The 23,942-nt window shown below is 43.2% G+C and overlaps 5 protein-coding genes across 6 annotated transcripts; 2 read left to right on the top strand and 3 right to left on the bottom strand.

Moving 5' to 3' along the window:
• Positions 1-868: 868 nt before the first annotated feature.
• On the bottom strand, positions 869-8,212 carry LOC119010366 (E3 ubiquitin-protein ligase TRIM39-like). 2 transcript variants are annotated; one of them, XM_037082460.1, is made up of 2 exons: positions 8,115-8,212; positions 869-4,363 (listed from the first exon to the last, which is right to left on the bottom strand). In XM_037082460.1, exon 2 carries the CDS (start codon positions 4,344-4,346, stop codon positions 2,952-2,954), a length of 1,395 nt encoding a protein of 464 aa, XP_036938355.1. In that variant the 5' UTR covers positions 4,347-4,363; positions 8,115-8,212; the 3' UTR covers positions 869-2,951. The 2 variants fall into 2 exon arrangements, with proteins under 2 accessions (XP_036938355.1, XP_036938354.1); XM_037082459.1 differs by lacking the exon at positions 8,115-8,212 and adding an exon at positions 4,459-4,523.
• Positions 5,695-8,227, bottom strand: LOC119010363 (E3 ubiquitin-protein ligase TRIM39-like). The gene is made up of 2 exons (XM_037082456.1): positions 8,115-8,227; positions 5,695-8,019 (listed from the first exon to the last, which is right to left on the bottom strand). The coding sequence occupies exon 2, from the start codon at positions 8,000-8,002 to the stop codon at positions 6,569-6,571; it is 1,434 nt and encodes a 477-aa protein (XP_036938351.1). The 5' UTR covers positions 8,003-8,019; positions 8,115-8,227; the 3' UTR covers positions 5,695-6,568.
• Positions 8,228-8,285: 58 nt separating this feature from the next.
• Positions 8,286-13,504, top strand: LOC119010362 (flocculation protein FLO11). Its single transcript, XM_037082455.1, has 2 exons — positions 8,286-9,252; positions 10,560-13,504. The coding sequence occupies exon 2, from the start codon at positions 10,575-10,577 to the stop codon at positions 12,585-12,587; it is 2,013 nt and encodes a 670-aa protein (XP_036938350.1). The 5' UTR covers positions 8,286-9,252; positions 10,560-10,574; the 3' UTR covers positions 12,588-13,504.
• Positions 13,505-15,246: 1,742 nt separating this feature from the next.
• Positions 15,247-18,664, top strand: zgc:112285 (uncharacterized protein LOC561476 homolog). Its single transcript, XM_037082465.1, has 7 exons — positions 15,247-15,301; positions 15,731-16,057; positions 16,172-16,281; positions 17,168-17,262; positions 17,339-17,619; positions 17,753-17,916; positions 18,228-18,664. The coding sequence occupies exons 2-7, from the start codon at positions 15,922-15,924 to the stop codon at positions 18,405-18,407; spliced, it is 966 nt and encodes a 321-aa protein (XP_036938360.1). The 5' UTR covers positions 15,247-15,301; positions 15,731-15,921; the 3' UTR covers positions 18,408-18,664.
• timm23a (translocase of inner mitochondrial membrane 23 homolog a (yeast)) lies at positions 18,665-22,073 on the bottom strand. The gene is made up of 7 exons (XM_037082467.1): positions 21,642-22,073; positions 21,388-21,446; positions 21,190-21,283; positions 20,391-20,475; positions 20,230-20,288; positions 19,879-19,989; positions 18,665-19,457 (listed from the first exon to the last, which is right to left on the bottom strand). Exons 1-7 carry the CDS (start codon positions 21,745-21,747, stop codon positions 19,336-19,338), a joined length of 636 nt encoding a protein of 211 aa, XP_036938362.1. The 5' UTR covers positions 21,748-22,073; the 3' UTR covers positions 18,665-19,335.
• Between the last annotated feature and the right edge of the window lie 1,869 nt (positions 22,074-23,942).

Below are 23,942 nucleotides of genomic sequence, written 5' to 3'. Positions count from 1 at the left end.
CAGCCAATGAGGATCTTTGTCTTCTGATTATATTTTGGTGAAACATGAGCGAGTCTGGAGGTGGAGAACTTAAGGGGTTTTTATTATCTGCTCACATGAAAATACTTTATTATAACGACGTAATTATCTCATTTACTCACCACTGTTACTTCCTTGATGTAGGATGCTTAAAGTATTTTTACTTTAACAACAATTTAAGTTTGAATAAAAACAATTAAGATTCTGTAAAAGTGTCCGTCAGTTATTTTATATGATCGGATGCAGAGTGTGGAGGAGAACATCAAGCCTTCGCTCATTCGGATCAACGTTGTAACTGCCAGAAAAACAAAACAAAAAACTGTTGAATTCAAAACCATTTTTCTCTCTGGAGCAGCTCTGTGTGTTAGGAAAGATTGTTTGTCATCTGAATCAGAAACCATCTCGTTGATCTTTGACTCTTGACAAGTAAATGTAACCAGAGCTGATGTTTGCTGCCTCCTGCAGGCTGCACAACCCAGAGCTGCAGAAAGAAAACCTGCACAGCTCATCACATCCAGGCAACTTTCAAACACGTCCGGAGCTCACTGTCACTTCTTTTATGCTTCCATTTTCATTTATTCTATTGTCTTTATTCATTGTTTGGTTAATTTTCTTATTCTCTCATATTTGGATTTGCATTTTTGACCCTTCATGAAGAGATAAACAGCAGAGGTAGATTCAGTTCTTCCCTCAACAGCATCACATGAACCCAAACTGAGACGTCCACCTTAAATATAGAGCAACTTCTCCTCTCTGAACAGACGACTGACAGCAGAGTTCAACTGATGGAGACTGAAAACAGACTTCCTTAATTTATTATATCAAAGGGGGAATAAAGAGACCTTTCCAATATTTTTAATCATTCAGTATATTTATTTTATTACAAATATTTCATGAAAAATGTATAATCTGGACTCAAATTTCAAACAAAGTTTTTGGATCTGAACAAAGAACCATGCAGTTATTAATTGATTGATTTATTTTAGCCCATTCTTAAATTGGGTTTTTCATAGTTACACACACATAGAGAGAGAGAGAGATCAGAAACTAGGAAATCATTTTAGTCATGAAAAGGTCGACAATAGAGACACAAAGCAAACTGTCAAACAAAACAAAAACAAAACAGAAAAAATGAAATATGTGTTTTCTGAATGATGAGACAGCAGGAGGAGCAGGTGAAGCTTAACGACTTGAATTCTGTGATTTTTAAATTAAATAAAATCATGTTAACAATATTTTTGTGTCGACAAATCATTTTAGAAATAAAACATCTACAGTGCTTGTACAACGATGCAGAATAAAAGTCCCTCTTTTCCTTAAAAAACATTATTATGATTGTGAATAAATGATTTTAAAATGTTTGTCAGGTCCAAATTAATTGTTCTGTTTATCTCTGTGTCAAAATTATGACAGTTGGTTCAGCTTCTAACGAGGTTTGTCGGCCAATAGTATAACACAGTGTTTTGACCCACAGACGAAGTCATTCACTGTGGATCTCAAAATGGACTCTGAACTGAACTCAGTGTCCCAGAATTATCATTCTTCACACCTCGGTGCAAAATTCAGCTTTGAGCTCCAACTGGTCAGGGTGACAGACGCCCTCTGATCAGATGAACAAAACTCCAAAACCTTCCTTGTTCTTCCTCTCTTACTCTGCACTGTCAAGATCTCCACAATCCTTCAACCATTACTAGCTGTTATGGTGAACTTGGTTGTAGTCATTAAGTTTATTATTAATCAGAGCATTTAACACTTTAGTACCTTTATATTAGACTAAAATTATTAAATTGGCTATATTTTCCCTTCTTCAAGGGTGGTGCCCCTGGGCTGATCTAATGTAAACTGGATCATATTATTTGTCATAATTAATAATTATCCCTGATAATAATTAATTATTATTGATAGCCAAATTGAACCTCAAACATAATGGTGCCCCATGTGAGGAAGTGTACTGTTGACAGTCATTCATAAATGTGCGTTATTAATTTTAGCATTATTTGGACAGTGCTAATATTTCAGATTCACATTTTGAACCCTTTAGTCTACTACAGGAGCAGATGTTGATTTGTACCTAGAAATAATTAGAGTGTGAAGAGAATTTATTTATAAATCAAATTTCTAACCTATTTGATGAACCAAAATCTTTTGGGTTATTAAAGGGATATTCCGGTGTAAGTTTAATCGATAATAACTGTTATAAACTGGTGGGCAAGACACATATGAACTTTGATTGCATTTCCGTGGACCAATAATTATACATATTCATCCTTGAGCTGCTGAACTCTACTGCACTTGGTAATCGACTCGTCGGGCTTCCTCACAGGAGGAAGCTGCTGCAGAGGTGGTGAGTTGTGTTCACTTTACAATAGAAATCCAGCCAAGCTAGCAGATGTTTTATGCCTCAAACTATGTGCTGAGATCCTATTTGTACTGTTGCTGAAGTTTGGTGCTGTTCTGAGCATTATTTGTGGTTATGAGTGGTTTTTTTTTTATGTCGGTTTCATCTTGGAGGCATACACTGCAATGGACTGTTATCATGCGGTCTATTCTGAGGTTGCTAAAACTACGTAAGCTAGTGGTCTGCAAAACTGATCTCTCGAGGGGGGGTCTTACTCTGTGTCATGGTGCGTTAGACCATGGGTTAAATTTACACCAAATGTATGCCTTTAACTGGGTTAGGGTTACGTCCTGGATAATACAGTTTTTTCACTGTGAAATGCAGCACAAAATTGTTCGTCACCATCCGGCCGCCTCACTGTCTCCTCTTTCAGAACTTTCTCTGAGCCAAAATCAAGCCCTGTCCAATCCGGTGCAGCGCTGTGCACTCTGGGTTTAACCCTTTTCAGTAGAGGTGAGTACCACGGCCCTTTTACTTTCTACTGCACAGAGACTGTTTTATTTAAGGGCTGTCTTTCCAGAGATGAAGCACTTCTTTAACTGCTCTGTTCCACTGTCACACACACCTTCAGGGGTGATATTTTCAATGGGAGTTCATCCACAGTGCAAATAAAAGGAAACATTCTCTCAGTGAAAGTGTGTGTGAAGGTGTGTAGGTGTGTGTTAGTATCAGGATCAGAGAACGACAGATTTCCTCTGGTCCAGTCCAGATTCACTCTGATCCTCTGGAGCTTCTTCTGCACTACGAGAAAAGTGGCTGGAGCTGATGGTGACTCCACTAAGTACTGACCATTGGATGACATTATACTCCATAATCCAGGCACTGTGCTTGCCTTGTTCTGAGCAGATTCTGCACACACACCCAGTATCCAGAATGTACTGTCTCCAACCTCGACGTCCCAGCTGTGAGTCCCTGAGTTAAAGCCCTCAGATCCCAGGACAGAGCTGTAATAATCAAACCTCTCTGGATTATCAGGAAGCTTCTGTCTCTCTCCTCCTCTCACACTGCTCAGATCTTCAGACAGGATGAGTTCTGGATGAGCAGTGTTTGGGTCCAGAACCACAGGAGTGTAGGAGACCATGTCCTTCATCTTGTTCCAGATGTCGAAGCTCAGGTTGCCCAGGTGTTTGGCCTGGTCTATCAGAGCTCCTGAGGGCAGCTGTGGATCCTCCAGCAGGGGGCGCTGCTGGACTCTTTCCACTGCAGCCTTGTAGTTGTGCAGGAATGAGACGTCTTCAGCTCTCAGCTGCTCCTCTGTGGCTCTGACTGTGTGTGAAAGAGCTGCTATCTCTCTGCTCAGAGCCTCCATCTTCTCCTTCATCATCTGACTCTTCTGCTCCTCTTCCTCCCTCAGTGCAGCCATCCTGGCCTCCTCTTCCTCTGCTAGAAACTGGTGCAGCTTCTTAAACTGATCCTTAATCTGCCTCTCTGTGTGTCGGGCCTGGACCTTCATGTGTTCTGCTGTCTGATCAAACTTCACTTTAACTTCTTCACAAACCTTTAACTTCTTCTTTAAAGGCTCCAGAGTTTCCTGAAGTTTCTTCTTGTGTTGTCGTGCAGCTTCATCGATGGGTCTGAATCTGTGGTTGGTGTGTTGGTCCGAGTCTCTGCAGACGAGACACACCGGCTGCTGATGGTCCAGACAGAAGAGTTTGAGTTTCTCAGAGTGCCGACTGCAGAGATCCTCTGAAGCTCTCTGATCTCTGTCCTGTAAGAAGGTCTCACACAGCTTCTTTAACACCAGGTTAACAGGTGGAATTTCCTCTGAAGATCTTCTCTCACAAACTGGACACTCCCGTGTTCGTCTCTCTGTCCACCAGCTCTGCAGACAGTCTTTACAGAAGCTGTGGCTACATGACAGAACGACAGGCTCTCTGAAGACATCATGACACACCGGACAGCAGAGATCCTCCTCTAACCTGGAAGCCATTTTGTCTCTGAGTGACGCTGTGAACACAGCAGACAGTACAGTCAGTCACAGCTCCACTTCCTCCTTCACTTCACTGAAGTTTACTTTGAGTTCTGGTTCTGGTCGGACTCACCTTCAGTGTGTGGAGCGTCTGCAGTGTTGTAGTTTCCTCCTCCTCTCTCCTGTAGATGAGAGACACACACACACACACACACACACACACACACACACACTGACAAACTGTTCCCTGGTTTGTCTCAGGTGAGTCAGGTGAGGGCGGAGCTTTGTCAGGCCTCTGCTGAATGCTGTTGGTTCACATGTGACTCAGAGGAGTGTTTCAGTCCAAAGTACGGATTTATTGCTGGAAATATAATTTGATCAACTTGTTGATGTCGTTTCTGTTGATGCTGGATGCTGTTATCCATCATATTGTTACTTATATTAAAGGTTCATCATTTTCTGAAACTTGTCAAGAGCAAATATTCTATCTATATAAAATCTACCTATCTATCTATCTATCTATCTATCTATCTATCTATCTATCTATCTATCTATCTATCTATCTATCTATCTATCTATCTATCTATCTATCTGTCTATCTATCTATAAAATGGGTAACTGTTCAAAGTGAAGTAATTGTATTGTCTACTTTTATACATTTATACTAATTTTCTGCTTTTATTTCATTCATTTCAATGCAAATCCACTATATGATCACAGTGAACATTGTATTGCATGACATATAATTGTAGGACTGTGGGTGGTGCTCAGACCCGGGAGAGATCGACTGTGGAGACCGAGCTTGTGCTGATCCATTTTCCTACCATCCAGGTGCCCAATAAACCTGCTGTCAGACTTGAACTGCTCCACGTGATTCCCTCAGGCAGAAGACATCACACAGTGGTCTCATATTGTCTTCATGGTTCATTTTCTCATAATAATATTTGAAGTTTTGACCCTTTATGAAGAGACAAACATCAGAGATTAATTTCTTCAGTCAACAACATCACATGAACCCAAACTGAGACGTCAACCTTAAATACAGAACAGAGTTCAACTGATGGAGACTGAAAACAGACTTTGTTATGTTATTACATCAAAAGGGGAATAAAGAGACATTTACGGTATTTTCAGTCATTCAATATATGTATTTTATTACAAACATTTCTTATGTGTGATAAAACTTTGATTTTATTGCTTCAAAAATCTATTATCTGGACTGAAATTTGAAATAACATTTTCAGGTCCGAACAAAGAAACATTAAGTTATTGATTGATTGACTGATTGATTGACTGATTGATTGACTGATTGATTGATTTGTGACCATCCTTAAATTTGGTTATTCATGGTCACACATGCACACACACACACACACACACACACACACACACACACACACACACACATTGAGATCAGAAACTAAACAATCATTTTAGTCATGAAAAGGTCGACAACAGAAACACAAAGGAAACTGTCAAAACAAAAACAAAAACAAAACATTAAAAATGAACAAACATGTTTTCTGAATGATGAGACGGCAGGAGGAGCAGGTGAAGCGTAACGACTTGAATCATATGATGTATAATTTAAACAAAACTTTGACATCATTTGTATGTTGACAAATCATATTAGAAATAAAATGTATATAGTCCTCGTAGAATGGTGCAGATTAAAAGTCCCTCTTTTACTTAAAAATATTTGTCAGATTCAAATTAATTGTTCTGTTTATCTCTGTGTCAGAATTCTGACACTTGGTTTAGTTTCTAATGAGGTTTGTCGGCCAATAGTATAACACAGTGTTGGGACCCACAGATGAAGTCGTTCACTATGGATCTCAAAATGGACTCTGAACTGAACTCAGTCTACCAGAATTCCCAGTTCAACTACAACTGGTCAGGGTGACAGACGCCCTCTGATCAGATGAACAAAACTCCAAAACCTTCCTTGTTCTTCCTCTCTTACTCTGCACTGTCAAGATCTCCACAATCCTTCAACCATTACTAGCTGTTATGGTGAATTTGATTGTAGTCAAGTTAATCATTAATCAGAGTTATAAAGAGTTTAGTACCTTTTTATGAGACTGAATGATTGAATTGAATTGGCTATCTTTTCCCTTCCTGGACCATATTATTTAACCTAAAACTTGTGTGCCTCGTGTGATGTAAGACACAGCGTAATGGTGCCCAGTGCCTGGAAATGTCCTGTTGGCAATCATTCATCATTACTGCAGAGAGAGAAAGTTTTATTTAAGGGCCGTCCAGAGATGAAATACTTCTTGTATTGTGCTGCTCTGTTCCACTGACACACACACCTTCAGGGGTGATATCTTCAGTGGGAGTTCATCCACAGGCCAAATGTATGGAAACATCCTCTCAGTGAAAGTGTGTATGAAGGTGTGTAGGTGTGTGTTAGTATCAGGATCAGAGAACGACAGATTTCCTCTGGTCCAGTCCAGATTCACTCTGATCCTCTGGAGCTTCTTCTGCACTACAAGATCAGTAAATGGAGCTGATGGTGAGTCTGCTGAGTATTTACCGTTGTATAACATTATTCTCCACAATCCAGACAGTTTGTCTCCCTTCCTCTTGACAGACTCTGCACACACACCCAGTGACCAGTATGTACTGTCTCCAACCTCGACGTCCCAGCTGTGAGTCCCTGATTTAAAGCCCTCAGATCCCAGGACAACCCTGTAAACATCAAACCTCTCTGGATTATCAGGAAGCTTCTGTCTCTGTCCTCGTCTCACACTGCTCAGATCTTCAGACAGGATGAGTTCTGGATAAGCAGTGTTTGGGTCCAGAACCACAGGAGTGTAGGAGACCCTGTCCTTCATCTTGTTCCAGATGTTGAAGCTCAGGTTGCCCAGGTGTTTGGCCTGGTCTATCAGAGCTCCTGAGGGCAGCTGTGGATCCTCCAGCAGGGGGCGCTGCTGAACTCTTTCCACTGCAGCCTTGTAGTTGTGCAGGAATGAGACGTCTTCAGCTCTCAGCTGCTCCTCTGTGGCTCTGACTGTGTGTGAAAGAGCTGCTATCTCTCTGCTCAGAGCCTCCATCTTCTCCTTCATCATCTGACTCTTCTGCTCCTCTTCCTCCCTCAGTGCAGCCATCCTGGCCTCCTCTTCCTCTGCTAGAAACTGGTGCAGCTTCTTAAACTGATCCTTAATCTGCCTCTCTGTGTGTCGGGCCTGGACCTTCATGTGTTCTGCTGTCTGATCAAACTTCACTTTAACTTCTTCCAAAACCTTTAACTTCTTCTTTAAAGGCTCCAGAGTTTCCTGAAGTTCCTTCTTGTGTTGTCGTGCAGCTTCATCGATGGGTCTGAATCTGTGGTGGGTGTGTTGGTCCGAGTCTCTGCAGACGAGACACACCGGCTGCTGATGGTCCAGACAGAAGAGTTTGAGTTTCTCAGAGTGCCGACTGCAGAGATTCTCTGAAGCTCTCTGATCTCTGTCCTGTAAGAAGCTCTCACACAGGTTCTTTAAAGCAAAGTTAGGGGGTGGTATTTCCTTTGAAGATCTTCTCTTACAGACTGGACACTCTCTGATCTCTTTCTCTGCCCAGCAGCTCTTCAGACAGTCTTTACAGAAGCTGTGGATACATGACAGGATGACGGGATCTTTAAAGATGTCGAGGCAGACAGGACAGCAGAGATCCTCCTCTAACCTGGAAGCCATTTTGTCTCTGAGTGACGCTGTGAACACAGCAGACAGTACAGTCAGTCACAGCTCCACTTCCTCCTTCACTTCACTGAAGTTTACTTTGAGTTCTGGTTCTGGTCGGACTCACCTTCAGTGTGTGGAGCGTCTGCAGTGTTGTAGTTTCCTCCTCCTCTCTCCTGTAGATGAACTCACTCAGAGGACGTTGTTAGTTCAGTCTGAAGGTGGATCTGATCGAGACACACACACACACACACACACACACACACACACACACACACACACACACACACACACACACACACACACACACACACACACACACACACAGACAAACTGTTGCCTGGTTTGTCTCAGGTGAGTCAGGTGAGGGCGGAGCTTTGTCAGACCTCTGCTGAATGCTGTTGGTTCACATGTGACTCAGGGAGTGTTTCAGTCCAAAATACTGATTTATTGCTGGAAATATAATCTGATACACTTGTTGAAGTTGTTGAAGGGGCTAAAGTCCAATCAGAACCAGTGCCAGCACTGCCTGAAGTGTTCTCCCTTATATCATTACTTAAGGTTTATCTTTTTTTGAAACTTGTCAAGAGGAAATTTTAACCTCAAACTGAAAATTTTAATTTAACACCAATATCTTCATGTTCTGTTTATTCATTGTCCAGCCTCAATCCAAAAACAAATTACAAACTTTTATTCAACATAAAACGTAAAACAGGTGTTTCTGTTGACCAGTTGCAGTACTTAAGTAGTTAAAGTACTTTTAGTCTCTTAGTTTTGTTTTATATTCATCAGCTGCTTCCAGCAGTCTGACAGCCCTCATCAACGTCAACATACATGTAATATGACAGCTGACCTGATCCTGGCTCAGAATCATGATGCTCATTAGCCACTCATCCGCCCACCATTGTTTCATGCACGCACACACACACGCACACACACACACACACACACATACACTCAGGTTAGAGATTGGCAGGAGCTAATGAGATGACGGCTAATCCTCAGAGCTGAAGGAAGAGTTCAGCGATTGCCTTCTCTTTTACACACACGCACATGCACAGGGAGGAATCCTCAAATTCACACTGATGCCAACTTCACATGACATCGACGTGAAGACGTCCTGAAAACGGACGAGTGTGTGTTTGAGGGCAGCTGGAAACAAGATGGGAGATTTTCTTAAGAAGTGAGCGAGGATGAGGAGGAGGGAGAGACGCCATTAAGCACCACCGGCTCTGTGAAAGCAACACAAGGTGCATTCTTTATAGGTAAGATTTTATTTATTGGACTGTATTTTCATTCGTTTCTGTGACTTCACTAGGTGTATGTTCCCCCAGTGCAGACAAATTATTATTATTATTATTATTGGATGACAGCAGGTCAGAAACGGTACAAGGTCAGTTTGGGACAATGAAGAATGAACAGTTTTATTTTAAATTTATAATAAATTAATGTGTTTGTGCTGCTGAATCAGTCAGAGTAGCATTGAGTTTCAATAAGTGAGGCAATGAAGAACGAGCATAATGTGCTTTTAAACACATAAATATATATTTACAATATAAAGGAAATAAAAACATGTGCACTGACTCTCTGGGGGATAACAACAAATTAATCATAACTTCTCATATCATAACGTCCTCTATTCTGTCTTTTTCATTGTCTCTTCTGCTCCTTTGTCTCCGGACAATTAAAGACCAAATGCTCTCCTAAACTGTCTCCATCAATCTGCATTTTAATAATCTGGATTGTGTAATCCCATTAGGGCTAATCTGGGAGTGCCTGTGAATGTGTGGGCGTGTGTGTGTGTAAACTGGGATGAGGCTGTGTTTCAGAGTCAGACAGAAATAATAAAATGTAAACAAATAGTTCAACATTTTGGGAAATACAATGGTTTCCTGCAAGGGGGTCAGACAAGACTGTAAAGTCAATGTGAGGCTTGAGACAGCAGCCGGTAAATTTAGTCTGGCATGAAGGCTGGAAACAGGAGTCACAGCTTGTCTGGCTTTGTCCTAAGGTAACAAAATCCGCCGGAAAGCACCTTTTAACCTCACCAATTAACATGTTGTATTTCATTAGGTAATCCGCTCAAAAGGAAAATGTTAAAACTATAATCTGTAGATTTACAGGGGGGTTGTATGTGCGAGGAGTATTTCTCGGCAGGGAGCAGTGATGGCAAAGACACAAAGCAAGCTGTTCCCCCCTGTTCCTCCTCCTAATGCTAAGCTAAGCTAACGGGCGTCTGTATGTAGCTTCACATCAAACCTGGCAACATGAGAATGGTGTGGAGGGATAGCACGTATGTAATCGGTCAGTCGGATGAAACAGTGAGTCTCGCCACCTATCGTGATCCAGTCGGACACACTTCCGTCAATAAATCGATTCCCCCCTGGTGCCTGTGTGCTGCGACAGCTGGGCTATGACGGTAGCTCGATTTAAGTGTGCATGGAAACGTACTGACTGAGGATACTGTGTGTCAGCGTTTGTTTCTGCTGCCCCCAAGTGGCCAGAAAATCAGTCTGTGAAAGTTTAATGATAAAGAGCAATTAAACAATCAAAGATGTGTCTTCCTTCACAGGTTCGTGCTGTTGCCATGGCGAGGGCTGGGCGCCCTGCATCCGAAAGCTACGTGCCAGTCTGTTATTCAGGCAGTCAGTCGCTCTCGTTCTCCAGTGACGCTGGGACTGCAGGAACGGAGGATGAGGATGATCGCGCACCCATTTTCTCCCTCTCTAAGAGCTCCATGGATGTGGTCATGGCGACAGGACTTCCGCACAAGCGGGACCCGGCCTGGACCATAACGGACCTGAAACGCAGCTCCAGCACCAACACACCCTCTGAGCAGACCTCACTGTCACACAAGCCACTGCACCCTCACATGTGGCAGCACCTCAAGCCCACCAAAGGTCACGAGTTGTCTCTTTCGGCCCAAAACATAGAGGCGCACAATCCTCCTGCTGCCGTCAGCGAGCGCATTATCAACATGCAGCGCTGGAGCCAGTGCAGCGGCAGCACACACAGCCGCAGCAGCACTCCAGACACCATTGTATGGAAAGGTGGGACCTCACGCCCCTCGAGTCTAACCCAGGAAACCCCATATTCTCCTGCGCCAGAGTCTCCAGTGCCCACACCAACCACAATTTCTCCCCTCATCTCCCCCCTACAGACACCGACTTTACCACCAGAGGATGTTTTAACAACTTCTTCTTCATTTCTAATCCTGAACACACATCAGCGGAATGACTTACTGGTGTCCTCCTCGCCCCTACCGTCCCCACTGCTGCCTCCCCTGCAGCCTCACACTTCCTCACCCTTGCCGTCTAACTCCCCCAGTCTCAATCAGCGCACCAGCACAGACGACGAAGGCTTCCTAGAGAATAACTTGCTTTCTTTTACATTCCCTTCCCCGATCCCATCGTCTGTCAGCCTAGCAGAAGGAGGTGCTTCATCAGATCCTGGAAGCCTCGTTGATGACGTGATTGAAAAACTGCACAGTCCTGGAGGCATGCAGTTAACGGAGAGTGAAGTCAGAAGTCCAGCACAAACGTCAAGCTGCCTGACGCTGAATTCTCCAGCAAAGAGGCAAGAATCAGGAGCGTCAGTTTGCTATCTCGAGCTGCAATGGCAGCTGGGACAAAGCTGTCCAACAGGCCGAAGTTGGAAGTCACCCCTTGTTTCTTCTCTGAGCGACTCTCAGCTGGGTGACTGCTGCAAGTGCAACTTAAACATCAGCGGGGGCATCAACAAGGTTGAGATGTTAAGGGAGGAAGGGACAATGACTTCACGGCTGGAGCTCGTAGATGCAGCTGTGCAGACGATCACTCCTGTTGGCTCCGTGTGGGGCCTCAGGATGAACGCATCCAACTCCAACATGGGCTCCCACTCCATCTTAGGCTCGCCGCCTGGATCAAGACTGAACCTGAAGTCCTCAGTTGGCTCCAACTCTAACCTGGTGTCACCGTCCTCCAGCATGTTCCCAGTGAGCAGTGGAGAAGAGGAGGAGAGGCGTGGAGAGACGTGGAACTCCCCACAAGAGCCGGACAGTAGGAGGTCATGTCTGAAGATCCACGGGGAGGACAGGGACGAGCTGGGGAGGAGGAGCAGCATGAAGCAGGTGCAGTGGGACGAGGACGGGATGACGTGGGACATTCATGGAGCATCTTTGGACCCGGAGGTTCTGAGCACCGCCATACTGAAGCATCTGGAGGTCCAGAACAGCCCCCAACCGGTGAGACGTACTCTGAAGAAGAAGAAGGCACCGAAGCCTCCTGTCATATCAAACATGGTGAAGGCCATGACCCCTGACCTTAATCCACCTGCCATGATCATCACGTCGACTTGTGTAGCGGAGGCTGAGAGTAAGGAGACACCAGACGAGGGTGGGGAGAAGGAGGAGGAAGGCAAAAAGGAGGAAACAGTAGAAGCTGCTCGTAGAATAAGCCGGGCAGAGGCAGACACCGCAAAAGATGACGAGGTGTACGGCGAGGAAATCACCAGCAGTCCTAAGACACCCTCACGAGAGAGTGCACACGGCCGCAAGAAGAGCGTGATCAGGTCGTTTAGGAGGCCGGGATGGTGTGGAGCCTCCAGGAAGGCAAATGACTGATACTGGAGACTAATCTAATGGCTGTGAGTCCAAAGTTTGCACAAAGACACGACTAACAAACTCTGAATGGAGCTCGGAGAGAGATTGGGAGCAGTTCTCACTTTCACATAGGTAACTCAGGTCTTTGCATTACATGCAGCTTCCTCTGGAGCCACAAAAAGGCTTTATATTACTTTTTTTCCCCATATACTGTCTGCAGTATTAATCCTCATGACTGAGGCTTTATCTCCCTGGGTTTTGCCTTTCAGGCTACATTTAGCTGCCCTAACTTGTTGATTGTGGTTGTTAGATTTATTTTCTGTAACTTCACCGTGCCCCCCTCCCCACCACTTCTGAAAAAAAAACATACTTGCTGTCTAGTGACTGGTAGAAGCATTTTCTAGTGACGTCTTCATGAAAGTTACAGGCAATTTAGTTTAACAACAGCCTGAATGTAACGCATTCGTTCATGTAGATGTGCAGCAAAACCAAATGTTGTCTTCGTGTCTCTGCTGCTCTGAAAATGTTTGTTTTTAAATTAAAAGGAATTAAAAGTATGAAAAGTATTTCTATGGGTCCAGCTTTTAAGTATTTTTATTCTATGCTGTTTTGTATTAGTGCAAAGCCATCAAGGCACATATTCTTTAAAAAACATAGGATAACATAAACCCACCTGTTTTATATGGATACTGTAAACTGACATTATAGTCCATATTTAAAATATATTTGATCGATTGGATTCAGACGATGACTTGTGCACATTTGTTGTAAACTAACATTCTTACATATTGCCCCATTACAGCAGTGAAATGTAGCTCCACCTCAGCAAACTACAGCTGCAAAACATAAGTACATCAGTAATATAACAAACATGATATTCATAATAACATCTCTGCAAAATTTGTGAGAAAACATAATCTTCTCCTGCTAACATCTCCCTCTCGTTACAGCTGACAGATAATGTGATTAAATATTAAATATTACTTAAATATTTACTCAGATAATTACAACTCGGCTCAGAAACACACGGCTGGGACATGAAACCTTCCCTCCCTCTCCTCTCCCACACTCGCTCCACTCGTCCTCTGTGGAAAACAAAGCAGAAAGTCGAGTTGTGTGTAAACTTGGTGAACCATCGTCGGGAGGTTTGACCATTCAGGCGCTGCCATTCAGATGAGCGGGCACATTCTCTCTCATTCACCACAGAAAAAAGCTCCACTCACTAGTGGCTTCCACTGCAGGTATTGTTGTCGTATTTTCACAGATGTGTGTAGAGCAGGCGAGAGTCTCTTTTCATTTAATCTTAGTCTTATTTTCTGGTCTTAAAGGGTCTATACACCCAAATCATACAAAGATAAGTTCATTTGTTCTGGCTCGCTTGGCTTTGAGGTGTCTGTCTGTGAGCTTTCTGCCTCGACAGCAACAGTTTTGATCAGGACTGTTTATTATGTGGAGCACATTTCCACTGACAACTGTAAATATGTTATTGTAAATATTAGAAAGAATTATATACATGTTTGCTCTAAATGAACTAACAACAGCTGGAAGGATTCTTGATTTTTGAGGGTAACAACAAATATAATGGCTCAACATTGCGTGACAATACATTTGATAGAGATAGCTATTTATTTTTTATTTTTTTAATGTGATCAAGGCATGTAAAGTAGTAGCTTTGAGAGGCTGTAGCCTACTCATACTTCTTTTCCACTAGTCAAAAATCCCACTTAAACCAGCTAAGATTGATTTTTTTGTGCGATGGGAATGTGTAAATTCTGCATTTACACCTGGGTCACTGTAAACAATTTAACCTCTTCTAGACTTTCCAAATGTTAATAGACCAAATGGCTCAAATTGTGTCGGTGAAATGAGTCATTTCACTCAAAAGAATTTAGCCAACATTGTACAGTCGCTTCTTTCACAGTGGGTCTGTTGTTGTTTTCTCTTCTGTTACAACTGTTTCCGGCGCATCTGTGACGTAAAATGTAACTTCGATGTCTTTAAAAAACCTGTGTAGACCTGATCATTTTTAGCTAAAAGCTTATTGTCATATGCATACGCTAACAGTACCAGTGTGAACATACGTGTGTTTAGCAACCATCTGTCCACCATCTTGGTCTAGCATGTCAGCATGCTAACATTTGCTAACTGGCACTAAACACAAAGTATAGCTGAGACGAGGTATGTCTGCTGGTTGTGTTGCTTACGAGTGTGGTGGTGAATATGTTAAGTAGCAAACGTGACATGATCGTAAAAACAAATTTGGTTTGGTTTAGTTTTTAGAGTGTCGTAAGTGTCCAAACACCGGGACATTTGTGTCGAGGCTGATCGATGAGTGAGCCGTACGCTCTGTGGTTTGATTCCCACATGGAGACAAGCTCTTTTCATATCCTGCTATTGTAACAGGAAACAGAATTACGTGACTCTCTTCTGTGAGTGGAACCAATCACGTTGCGATCTGTTGCACACTGATGAGGTCGACTTGACGTGGCCCTGAAACATGTTCACAATAATGCTCGCTGAGGCTGGTGAAAATCTTTCAGTACTGCAGTTTTCATTTGTTTGTTGGTTTGCGAGCAGGATTACACAAAAACTACTGAACGGATGTCCATGAACCATAAACAAAGGATGAGTCACGGCCACAGATAGACCCCATTAATGTTGAGCGTTGGTCCAGATAAAGGGACGGATCCAGGAACTGTTCTTACTGTCTTTAACATCGTGAGATATAGAAATCAGTGAGTATGATTTGATCCGGATCCAAATAGAAATTCAGAGCCAGCAACTGAAATGTTTTCTTTGATATTCTAATATGCCTGACTGAATTAAGGAGACTGAGGTGTGCACTCTACTGAACGCCATTCTAGTTTTGACCTGTGATATCAAATGATCACAACTCCTCTTCAGCAGGAAATGAATGTCCAACAACATTTCTCCTGAGTCATGTTGACACAGGATGAACTATAGTCGAGATTCGGGATATCAGAGATTGAGGTCACGCTGAGGTCACTGTGTCACTGCTCTGAGTCACATGACACGTTGTTTGTTTGTGTACAGTGTTGTGTTTCCTTTGTCCTGTGTGCATGTTGGTGTACTGTGGCCGTACTATACTGTATGTATGTGAAAGTGCTGATGGGACCCCCTGAAATCCTCTTTTTTCTCAGCAGCAGTAGAACATCACAGCTACAGGAGAACAATCCAGGGCTTTGTTGTGACACGGCTCATTGTCCCCGGAGGTGTTTGCTGGTGTGTGTGTGTGTGTGCTGTATGTGTACCTGTGCATGTACATCTGTGTGTGCTCGCTGCCTGGTATAAATAGCGTGGGATGTGTGCCGGCCGGTGATTCTGCGTGAAGACGATGGCTGTGCCTGGACCTCCTCTGCTTCTGCTTCTTCCTCTGCTGCTGCCGCTGCTGTCGAGCAAGGCGTCTCTGCCCGCAGCTGCATACACACTGACCCCCGGACGACAGCCACAGCACAAGCTGCTCCACCTGGGTGAGGGCGGGAACACACCTGGAGACAGCTACAAACTAATTTCAACACACTTTTAGATTCTCTCAGCTTGTTGTGACTTTTTTTCTGAACGTTTTTTGTGCTTCCTGTCCTCAGACTGGCCCAAAGACTGTGGCATGGCTCACTTCAAGCCCAACATGGCCGAGAGGATTGTGTCTGGGAACGAGGCCAGACCTCACTCCTGGCCCTGGCAGGTCTCTCTGCAGGTAAATCTGTCTGTGTGCATCAGTATTTTAGGGAGCAGGGAACTCGTGAACTGTTAGCAGCTGCACAAGAGGCTCGTCTCCGTTCTATAGGCTGCATGTTTGACCTCAGTGACAGAATGTAACTGAGTAGATCAAGTACTTAACCTAAGGATAATTTGAAGTACTTGCACCTTTTAGAGGCAAATGCTCTTAATGCACTTTTACTGATAACTTATTTTGCTGCATCAGAGACAGGGTTTTTAAAAGTCTAATATCCTTTCTATCGGTTAAATGTCAGAATATTAGTGAAAAAATAAACACAGGACAAAAGTGACATCTTCAAAGTGCTCGTTTTGTTTGACTGGCTGTTTACAATTTTCAATAATTATCAAACTACTCGTCAGTTAATTTGCTGTCAGTCTCTTGATTAGCCAATCAGTTCAGCAAATCCCCACTTGAATAACTAAAATTCAGGATTTAACCAGGTAAATAACTTTATATAAAAAGAACAAATGGCAGGATGGATGAGAAGTGCTGCATCATGAACACAGGCGTTGAAAAACAGCAGCTGTTTGGATCCAGGTGCCAAAAAAACAGGTTAGACTTAGATTAATAAGTTAAAACCAAAATATACTAATGGCACAAGGCTTTTTAATCTTTGCAGAGCAGTTTGCACTGGTATTTTTGGTCTTCCCTGAGTTTTCTGGCTTCATGTAAATAAATTAGAGTTATTGATGTATTTATATATTAACTTTTAGCCCTTGAGAGCTCTGTGCTTGGTGAACTGCTCTTTCCCACACACATAATCTTTCCTTGAGAGCTACAAGGAATATTAAAATGTTCACGTTTGAGTTGGCCGCTAACAACACGTCACATCACTGAGGTGTCCGTCTGCTCTCCATCGTAGGTTCGACCCAGAGGAAGTAAACATTACATTCACGTCTGTGGAGGAACGCTTATCCACAAGAACTGGGTCCTAACTGCAGCTCATTGTTTCCAAAAGTAAGAAACTCATCACAGAAATATCAAGAATAACACAGTGAGAGGTACAGAGGCCTGACTCTACGTCTTCTCTCAGGGGTAAAGCAGAGGATGCTGGGAGCTGGAGGATCGTCCTGGGGAAGCACCAGCTGAAGCGCTCAGAGACGGCAGAGAGGATTTTCCCGGTGAAGAGGATCTACAGACACGAGAACTTCCGATACCCGGCTCACAGCGAGCTGGACTACGACATCGCCCTGGTGAAGGCTGCCACAGACATCAACCCGTCAAACTTCATCCGCTACGCCTGCCTGCCGCGCAAGCAGACCAGCCTCAACCCGGGACACTACTGCTGGGTCACAGGCTGGGGAGACACCCGGGGTGAGTGGAGGGAAGAGAGGGGGAGTAAAGAGTCTGGAGGAGTTCAACAGGGATATTGATCTGATGTGACACAGGATAGTTTGTTGCACAATGTAACCCAGACTCAATATTTATTTTGTGATTTAAAATGCAGGCGGGAAGGAGAACATCTCTCTGGCAGAAGCCCTGAATCAAGCACGCCTGCCCATCATCGACTTCAAGACCTGCCGGCAGAAGAAATTCTGGGGCGATCGTGTCCGAGACTCCATGATCTGTGCCGGGTTCAGAGACAAAGAGGACCCGCCTGCTGCGTGCCAGGTCAGATAAACAGCCGAACCAATATTATCGTGTGTAAATGTTATATTTTTTCACTCTGTGGCCTATGGACCTCACCATGGACAGCCCAGTTCTAAAGTCCAGTTTAACTTGGTTATGAAACAGTCTCAGTTAAATACTGACGCCTCTATACGAGCTGCAGCTTATTCTTAATGCATTAAGAGCTGGGGGAATTCCCAATTTCGCCCACAGGGGCTGCTAGAATCAACAAAACTGAACGTCCCTCACAGCAGCTTTAACTAAAAGGTTTTTTCCTCACCTCGTTTATAAAAACCCTGTCATCTCTTCTTCAGGGCGACTCCGGTGGTCCTCTGCTGTGCCAGCTGGGACGTGACCGCTGGGAGGTGCACGGCGTGGTGAGCTTCGGTCCAATCGGATGCACCGTGGAGAACAAGCCAAGTGTTTTCACCCGCACAGCCGCCTACATCCCCTGGATCGAGGCTACACGCATCAGGGACTTCTTCCTGCACTAGGCGCCACCACCCGACTGACAGCAAACATAAGCTCTGCTCTGTTTCGTGTCTGATGTCCACAGACTGTTTTTCTAAAAAGCCACCAGGAACTTAAACCACTTCAAGATGTAAATACACGTTCTGAATGTGCAACAATTGTCTTCTAGCAGTCGACGCTACACACTACTCTGGTTTGGAGCGCTGCATAGTAAACATTACTCATGACCTTTTACACCCAGTCAAACATTTGTGCAATAAAATCTGCTAAAAGCAAAAAATGTTGTCGATATTTCCCATTTTTTTATTATAGTTTTTAACACAGCGGGTTTATGGAAACACATAAACAGCTTTACAGTGACGTCAGAGAGCACTGCTTCAATAAATACAAGAGTAGAACTGACCGTAAGGCTTCGCTCTGTGTTTGTAGACAGTAAATCTCTTTGCTCTTCACCAACTGAAGAGTCTTTCAGTCCAAAACCAGAACATGAATCACTGCCATTCATCCAGTGAACCACATCCACCATCTTACAAATTGGCTCTTTTAACCCACATTTCATGGGTTCAATGATTTTAAAACTAGCATCAAAGAAGACTAATAAGTCTCCCATAAACAAAGATATGACAAACAACACTCCTCTGTTCATCATCCTCTCAGGGTCTAATTCAGATCGGTGACAGGATGCATGAAGAGACGGGTGTTATAGGACGGTCTACATCTGGAGCTCCAGTGGAATTGAGTCCGCATTTTCACATCTTGTCTTTCCCAGAATACACCTGGAAAGTAAAAGTGGCGACGAGGGGGATAAACCAGCGATCTGGGATCGGCTCACGTCCCTGAAAAGCACACTGCATTTGACCAGAGTCCTCTTAGCGCTGTGGTTAAAGGCTGTGTCCTCGGAGAGATATTTGGCCCTAATGTGGAAGCAGATGTGTGTGTGGGGGGGAGGAGTTAGTACAGCCTGGACGACGATGAGGAGGAGCCGGTGATGTGGTCCCAGTTGTTGTAGAGAGCGTAGGCACCAGATAAGGCTAAACCAGCCAGACCTCCTCGGGCTACACCCTTTACACCACCTGCAAACACACGGATGTAGCAGAATGAGTGATGGAGCCAAATATGACCATCTGCCAGACAGCTAGTTACTTTAATTTAGACAGATGAACAGTGATTTGTCAATTCTCAGACATGCAATTTTCGTCACCTTTAAGTGCTTTACAGTAACATTTCATATCAATATTGTTTATTTTTGTATCCTCGACATTAGACCGATTATCATGGCTGATATTCAGCATGAATTTTTCTGTCAGATTGCCCATTAAAATAAGCAAACTTCAAATGTCATCTTTAGCTCTGATGCAACATCCTCTCACATAACGTACCACCCACGACACTCAGATGAGTAACATGTTAAAAGTTATAGCCAATGCTCACTGTACACAGTGTACACAATGTCCACGGCGCAGTAATGACAGGTATTACAGAAAAGACACCTACTTCCTGACTTGAACAGCATCCCAGTTAGCGTCCCAGCAGCCACTGTGTTGATGTCATCTTCTGCTCCTCTGGCTTTCTCTATCGCTACGCCGAAGACGCTATATGACAAGGCTGCAACAGAAGAGGAGCCGCACTTAGTTTTGTTTTATCAGAGGCTGCAGAATAATATTTTACAACACATCCGTCTTATACATTCACAGACATTCAGAAGAGGGAGACTTGAAAACTGACATAGGAACCATCACAAACACAAATGTACATGTTGTGCGTGCATTTATTACATTTCTATCCTTGAGATTATCGAATATGCTCTATGCATTATTATTTACATTTACATTTTAACAGTCTTACCAACAGAGCCCAGAGAGTTGGCCCATGAAGCACCCTGTCGGGTCACCATGTTGATAATCCTGCAGAGAGAGAAAGCAAACATTTAGAGGACAGGTCAACTAATCCATGTGTGATATTAGAGATACTAATACTGATAAACTGAACTCTGGCCTCATACTCACTGTACATTACGAGGTTTGGACCATGCCATGTCTCTGGTCTCCTTCAGACCCATCCTGAGACCGTTAACAGCTCCGAGTGCTGCTCCTGTCATCAAAACAAAGAGGCAGAAACACTGAGTGACACAATCAGCAGAGACACATAACACACAATGGACACTAAACACAGTCTGATGTTTAACTTCCAATTACACTAGATATGATATCCACTTAAACATGACTGAACATGTCACTCTCAAACACTGAGCCTAAATCCACAATTTTAACACGCTTCACTCTTCTGATGCCTTGGTCAGACTACAGGGCTTGTAAAGTCGACTGATCACTGTGCTGTTTGCACTACAAACTCTCACAACATGTGACACAGAAATCGATCCTAACAGTTGTTTGTGCATTGATTTACATCAAGAAAGAAGAAGATGATAATAATAATATGGTTGAGAAGACAATTTGAATGCATGGGTAGCAAGGATTGCTGCTGCAGCCGACTGCAGAGTGGAGAGGTAGAAAAGTGAGAGGCGTCTGCTCTCACTGGCTTTAGCTCATGCTGATGTCCAACACGCCAGATATTCAACTACATATTCAGCCTGATAGATATCCAGAAGTTTTTACTATATAAATTATCCCCCTTTAAAAAACAGCCACAGTCAAGCCTAAAGTAAAGGAAGCTGAGTGATCTGTCTGGGCTGTCTACACACGTATGACTACTCTATGTTTCCGCTATGTAAAATACAATCCTCTCCCCTTGAACATAAGTAATCTGATTGGCAGTGAGATGTAACAGGTGTTAGTGGTCTCTTACCTGTCATGCAGGATCCTCCGATGGTGAAGAAAGCCAGCTCAAACCTCCCTCTTGTTTTATTAGCACCTGTCGGTAAGATGAACTCATCTGTGTCCTGAAACACAACATCAGCAGCTGTTAGTCAGAGAAATACAAACACATTATTCCACTACCCAGAAAACAGCTACAACTCCACGTTTAGCTTTAGTCGTAGCTCACCTGAACCAGGTAACGAGGGTCGACATTGAGGTAAGGGGACAGAGGACTCATCCCAGTCACTGAAATGACATTACAACATATATGTTAGCTAAATCTTTCTATTAATACGCATGTAAACACAAATAACAGAAATATAAAGGCTATAAAGCGAGCTGACAGTACAGTTAGCCGTTTGGGGTAGCTGTTAAGCTAACCATAGCATTCTGTTAGCAGCTAACTTAGCTAGCGTGCTGGTAACATTACATCAGGCTTACAGGGAACACCGGCGAGCTCCGTGTTGGAGTATTCAGGGGCACCACCCCCGAAGAGACCCCCGAGACCGCCCTTGCCTCCTCCCGAGCCTTGCGAGTTGCTGTCCATGGCTGTGGCAGATGTGAGGGGTCACCTGGCGAGGACTGGAGCCAGGGGGTGGGGAGCTGCTGGAGATGCTAGCCGAGCCGACCGGGCTAACGTTAGCAAGCGAAGCTATGTCGCGAAACTCAAAATCCAAGACGAATTTATCAGTGACGAGCTGCAGGATTCACCGGCAGCAACAGTCGCTGTCCCGCTGAAGCGTTTGTTAAATCCTTCGTGATTTTTTCCCAAGTGAAAACACCGGGTTCTCGTTTCAGACTACCGAGCTCGAGTTCTCGTCATGCCCCTGACCTCCAGCAACACGATCTGCCGTAAAGCGACGACCGACGCAAAGATGTCGTTATGTCACGAAAACAAACCGTGAAATATGGGGGGGAAACTAAAAAATGTTGTTATAAAAATCATTTTTATCCCATGATTTCAAGACTATAAATCCTTTAAAAGCGATTAGTTAAGCGATAAAACCGTCTTCATGACGTTTGCGAGTTTTACGACACCTCCACAGGTCTGAGATCAGTTTACTTCATCCGAGGACTCACGATGTGAAGCCGGCAGGACGTCACAGGACTGACCGCAGAACAGCCGGAGAGATTTACAAGGTCAAAACCTCAAATGCTGAGTTTTTAGGCCTAATTTGATCATACTGATGAACAAATTTACAAAGAAAATAATCAATAACGGTGGAAGAAAAGAAGCAACAGGCTACCACCAAGTATATTTGGAATACTTTATATTATCTGTAATATAATTAAAATAAACAATAAATATGATTAAAAAATGCAAGTATAGTTGACTGAACTTAGGTTAACAAGCAATCAAATGCTTTTATAAACTATGTATTAGCAATTGTTTATTTAAAGGTTGCAGCTGATGTGCGTAATGTTTTTTAATTAGTTAATAAATGTGGTGTAGTTAATTTATGAACATTATTTTAATGGCCATGAGAGAGCTGTACACCAGTATTTAAAATCCTGGCTGACAGATGTGCTTCGATATATATTGCCTCTTATAGCTGAATGTCCACGGAATTTTATTTTCTGTTTTCATTAAAAATAAAAAATGTTCTTTTAGTTAAAAATCTTTCTTGATCAATTACCAGAAGCAGAATTCCTTTATTGTCAGTAATTAAGTGAACGGTCCTCCTGACAGTGCATTCACACAACAAATTAAGAAAAATAAAGAAGTAGGGTCAGAGTTCACTCTATGCACAATAATACCAGGAATAAATACACGTAATATTTAAAACATAAATATACATTCACTGTGCTGCTGGAATATAAACATGTAGTGTTCTGAAAGTGTAATTGTAAACATTTATAGTGCTGATAGTTTTATTTACAAACAACCACAATATCCATCCATCAAACCATCACGTCGTCAGAGCCGAGGAATGTAAACATAACAAAGTAACACAGAATAATAAAATACCCCAATAAATCTCCAGCTCACATGCAAACATCAATACAATCAGTACAAAGTGCCTGTTTCCATTTCATGCTAGTTTTTACTCCTCAACGTTTTGGAGGCAAATCATTTTCTTTTTACTTCATAACATCTTTTTAAGAACATTAATCATGAGTTACTGTGCAGATTCAGATTCATAATAACCAACCAAATATAAATCAATTCATACATTTTAATTCATTGTTATGGATTAATCTTACTAGACTCTCCACCTCCACCAGTCTCACACATCATCCAGAGATATTATCACTCTGAATCATTAAATCCAGGTGCTGTACTGTAGGTAACTGGACTTCTGGAGAAGAGTTGGCTGGATTTCAAACTTATGTCCTTATAATGTTTACATTTAGCTTTAGTACTTCAGGTATATCTTGATGTCGATAACCCACATTTGTTGTTTTACTATGTTTTGAGTCCAGCAGTGTTACTTCAAAGTGTTGAAACTTGTGAGAAGAAGCACTGCAGTTCCTTCCTCTCACCACAGGGAGGCAGCAGAGAGCTGACAGTGAATCCTGACCAGCTGTTAAAAAAAAAGGTCAACCCTCTTGGGTCTGCTGCTCCTCAGCCCTCATTCTAATTAGGCCTGATTTAATTGACTGATTTAGTTAAATCCGTTCCCGGTCAGGACGGATACGAGTCGAATTTCCACGACTCTCTCCTGCATCTGCTGGGATTAAACAGCTCCCACATGACACCTGTCACGCCTTCAAATGCTTCAAATGTTTCCACAACTTTTT

This window comes from Acanthopagrus latus, chromosome 20 (genome assembly GCF_904848185.1).
Source record: "Acanthopagrus latus isolate v.2019 chromosome 20, fAcaLat1.1, whole genome shotgun sequence".
Classification (NCBI taxonomy): Eukaryota; Metazoa; Chordata; class Actinopteri; order Spariformes; family Sparidae; genus Acanthopagrus; species Acanthopagrus latus.
This window is presented reverse-complemented; position numbering and strand designations above follow the sequence as displayed.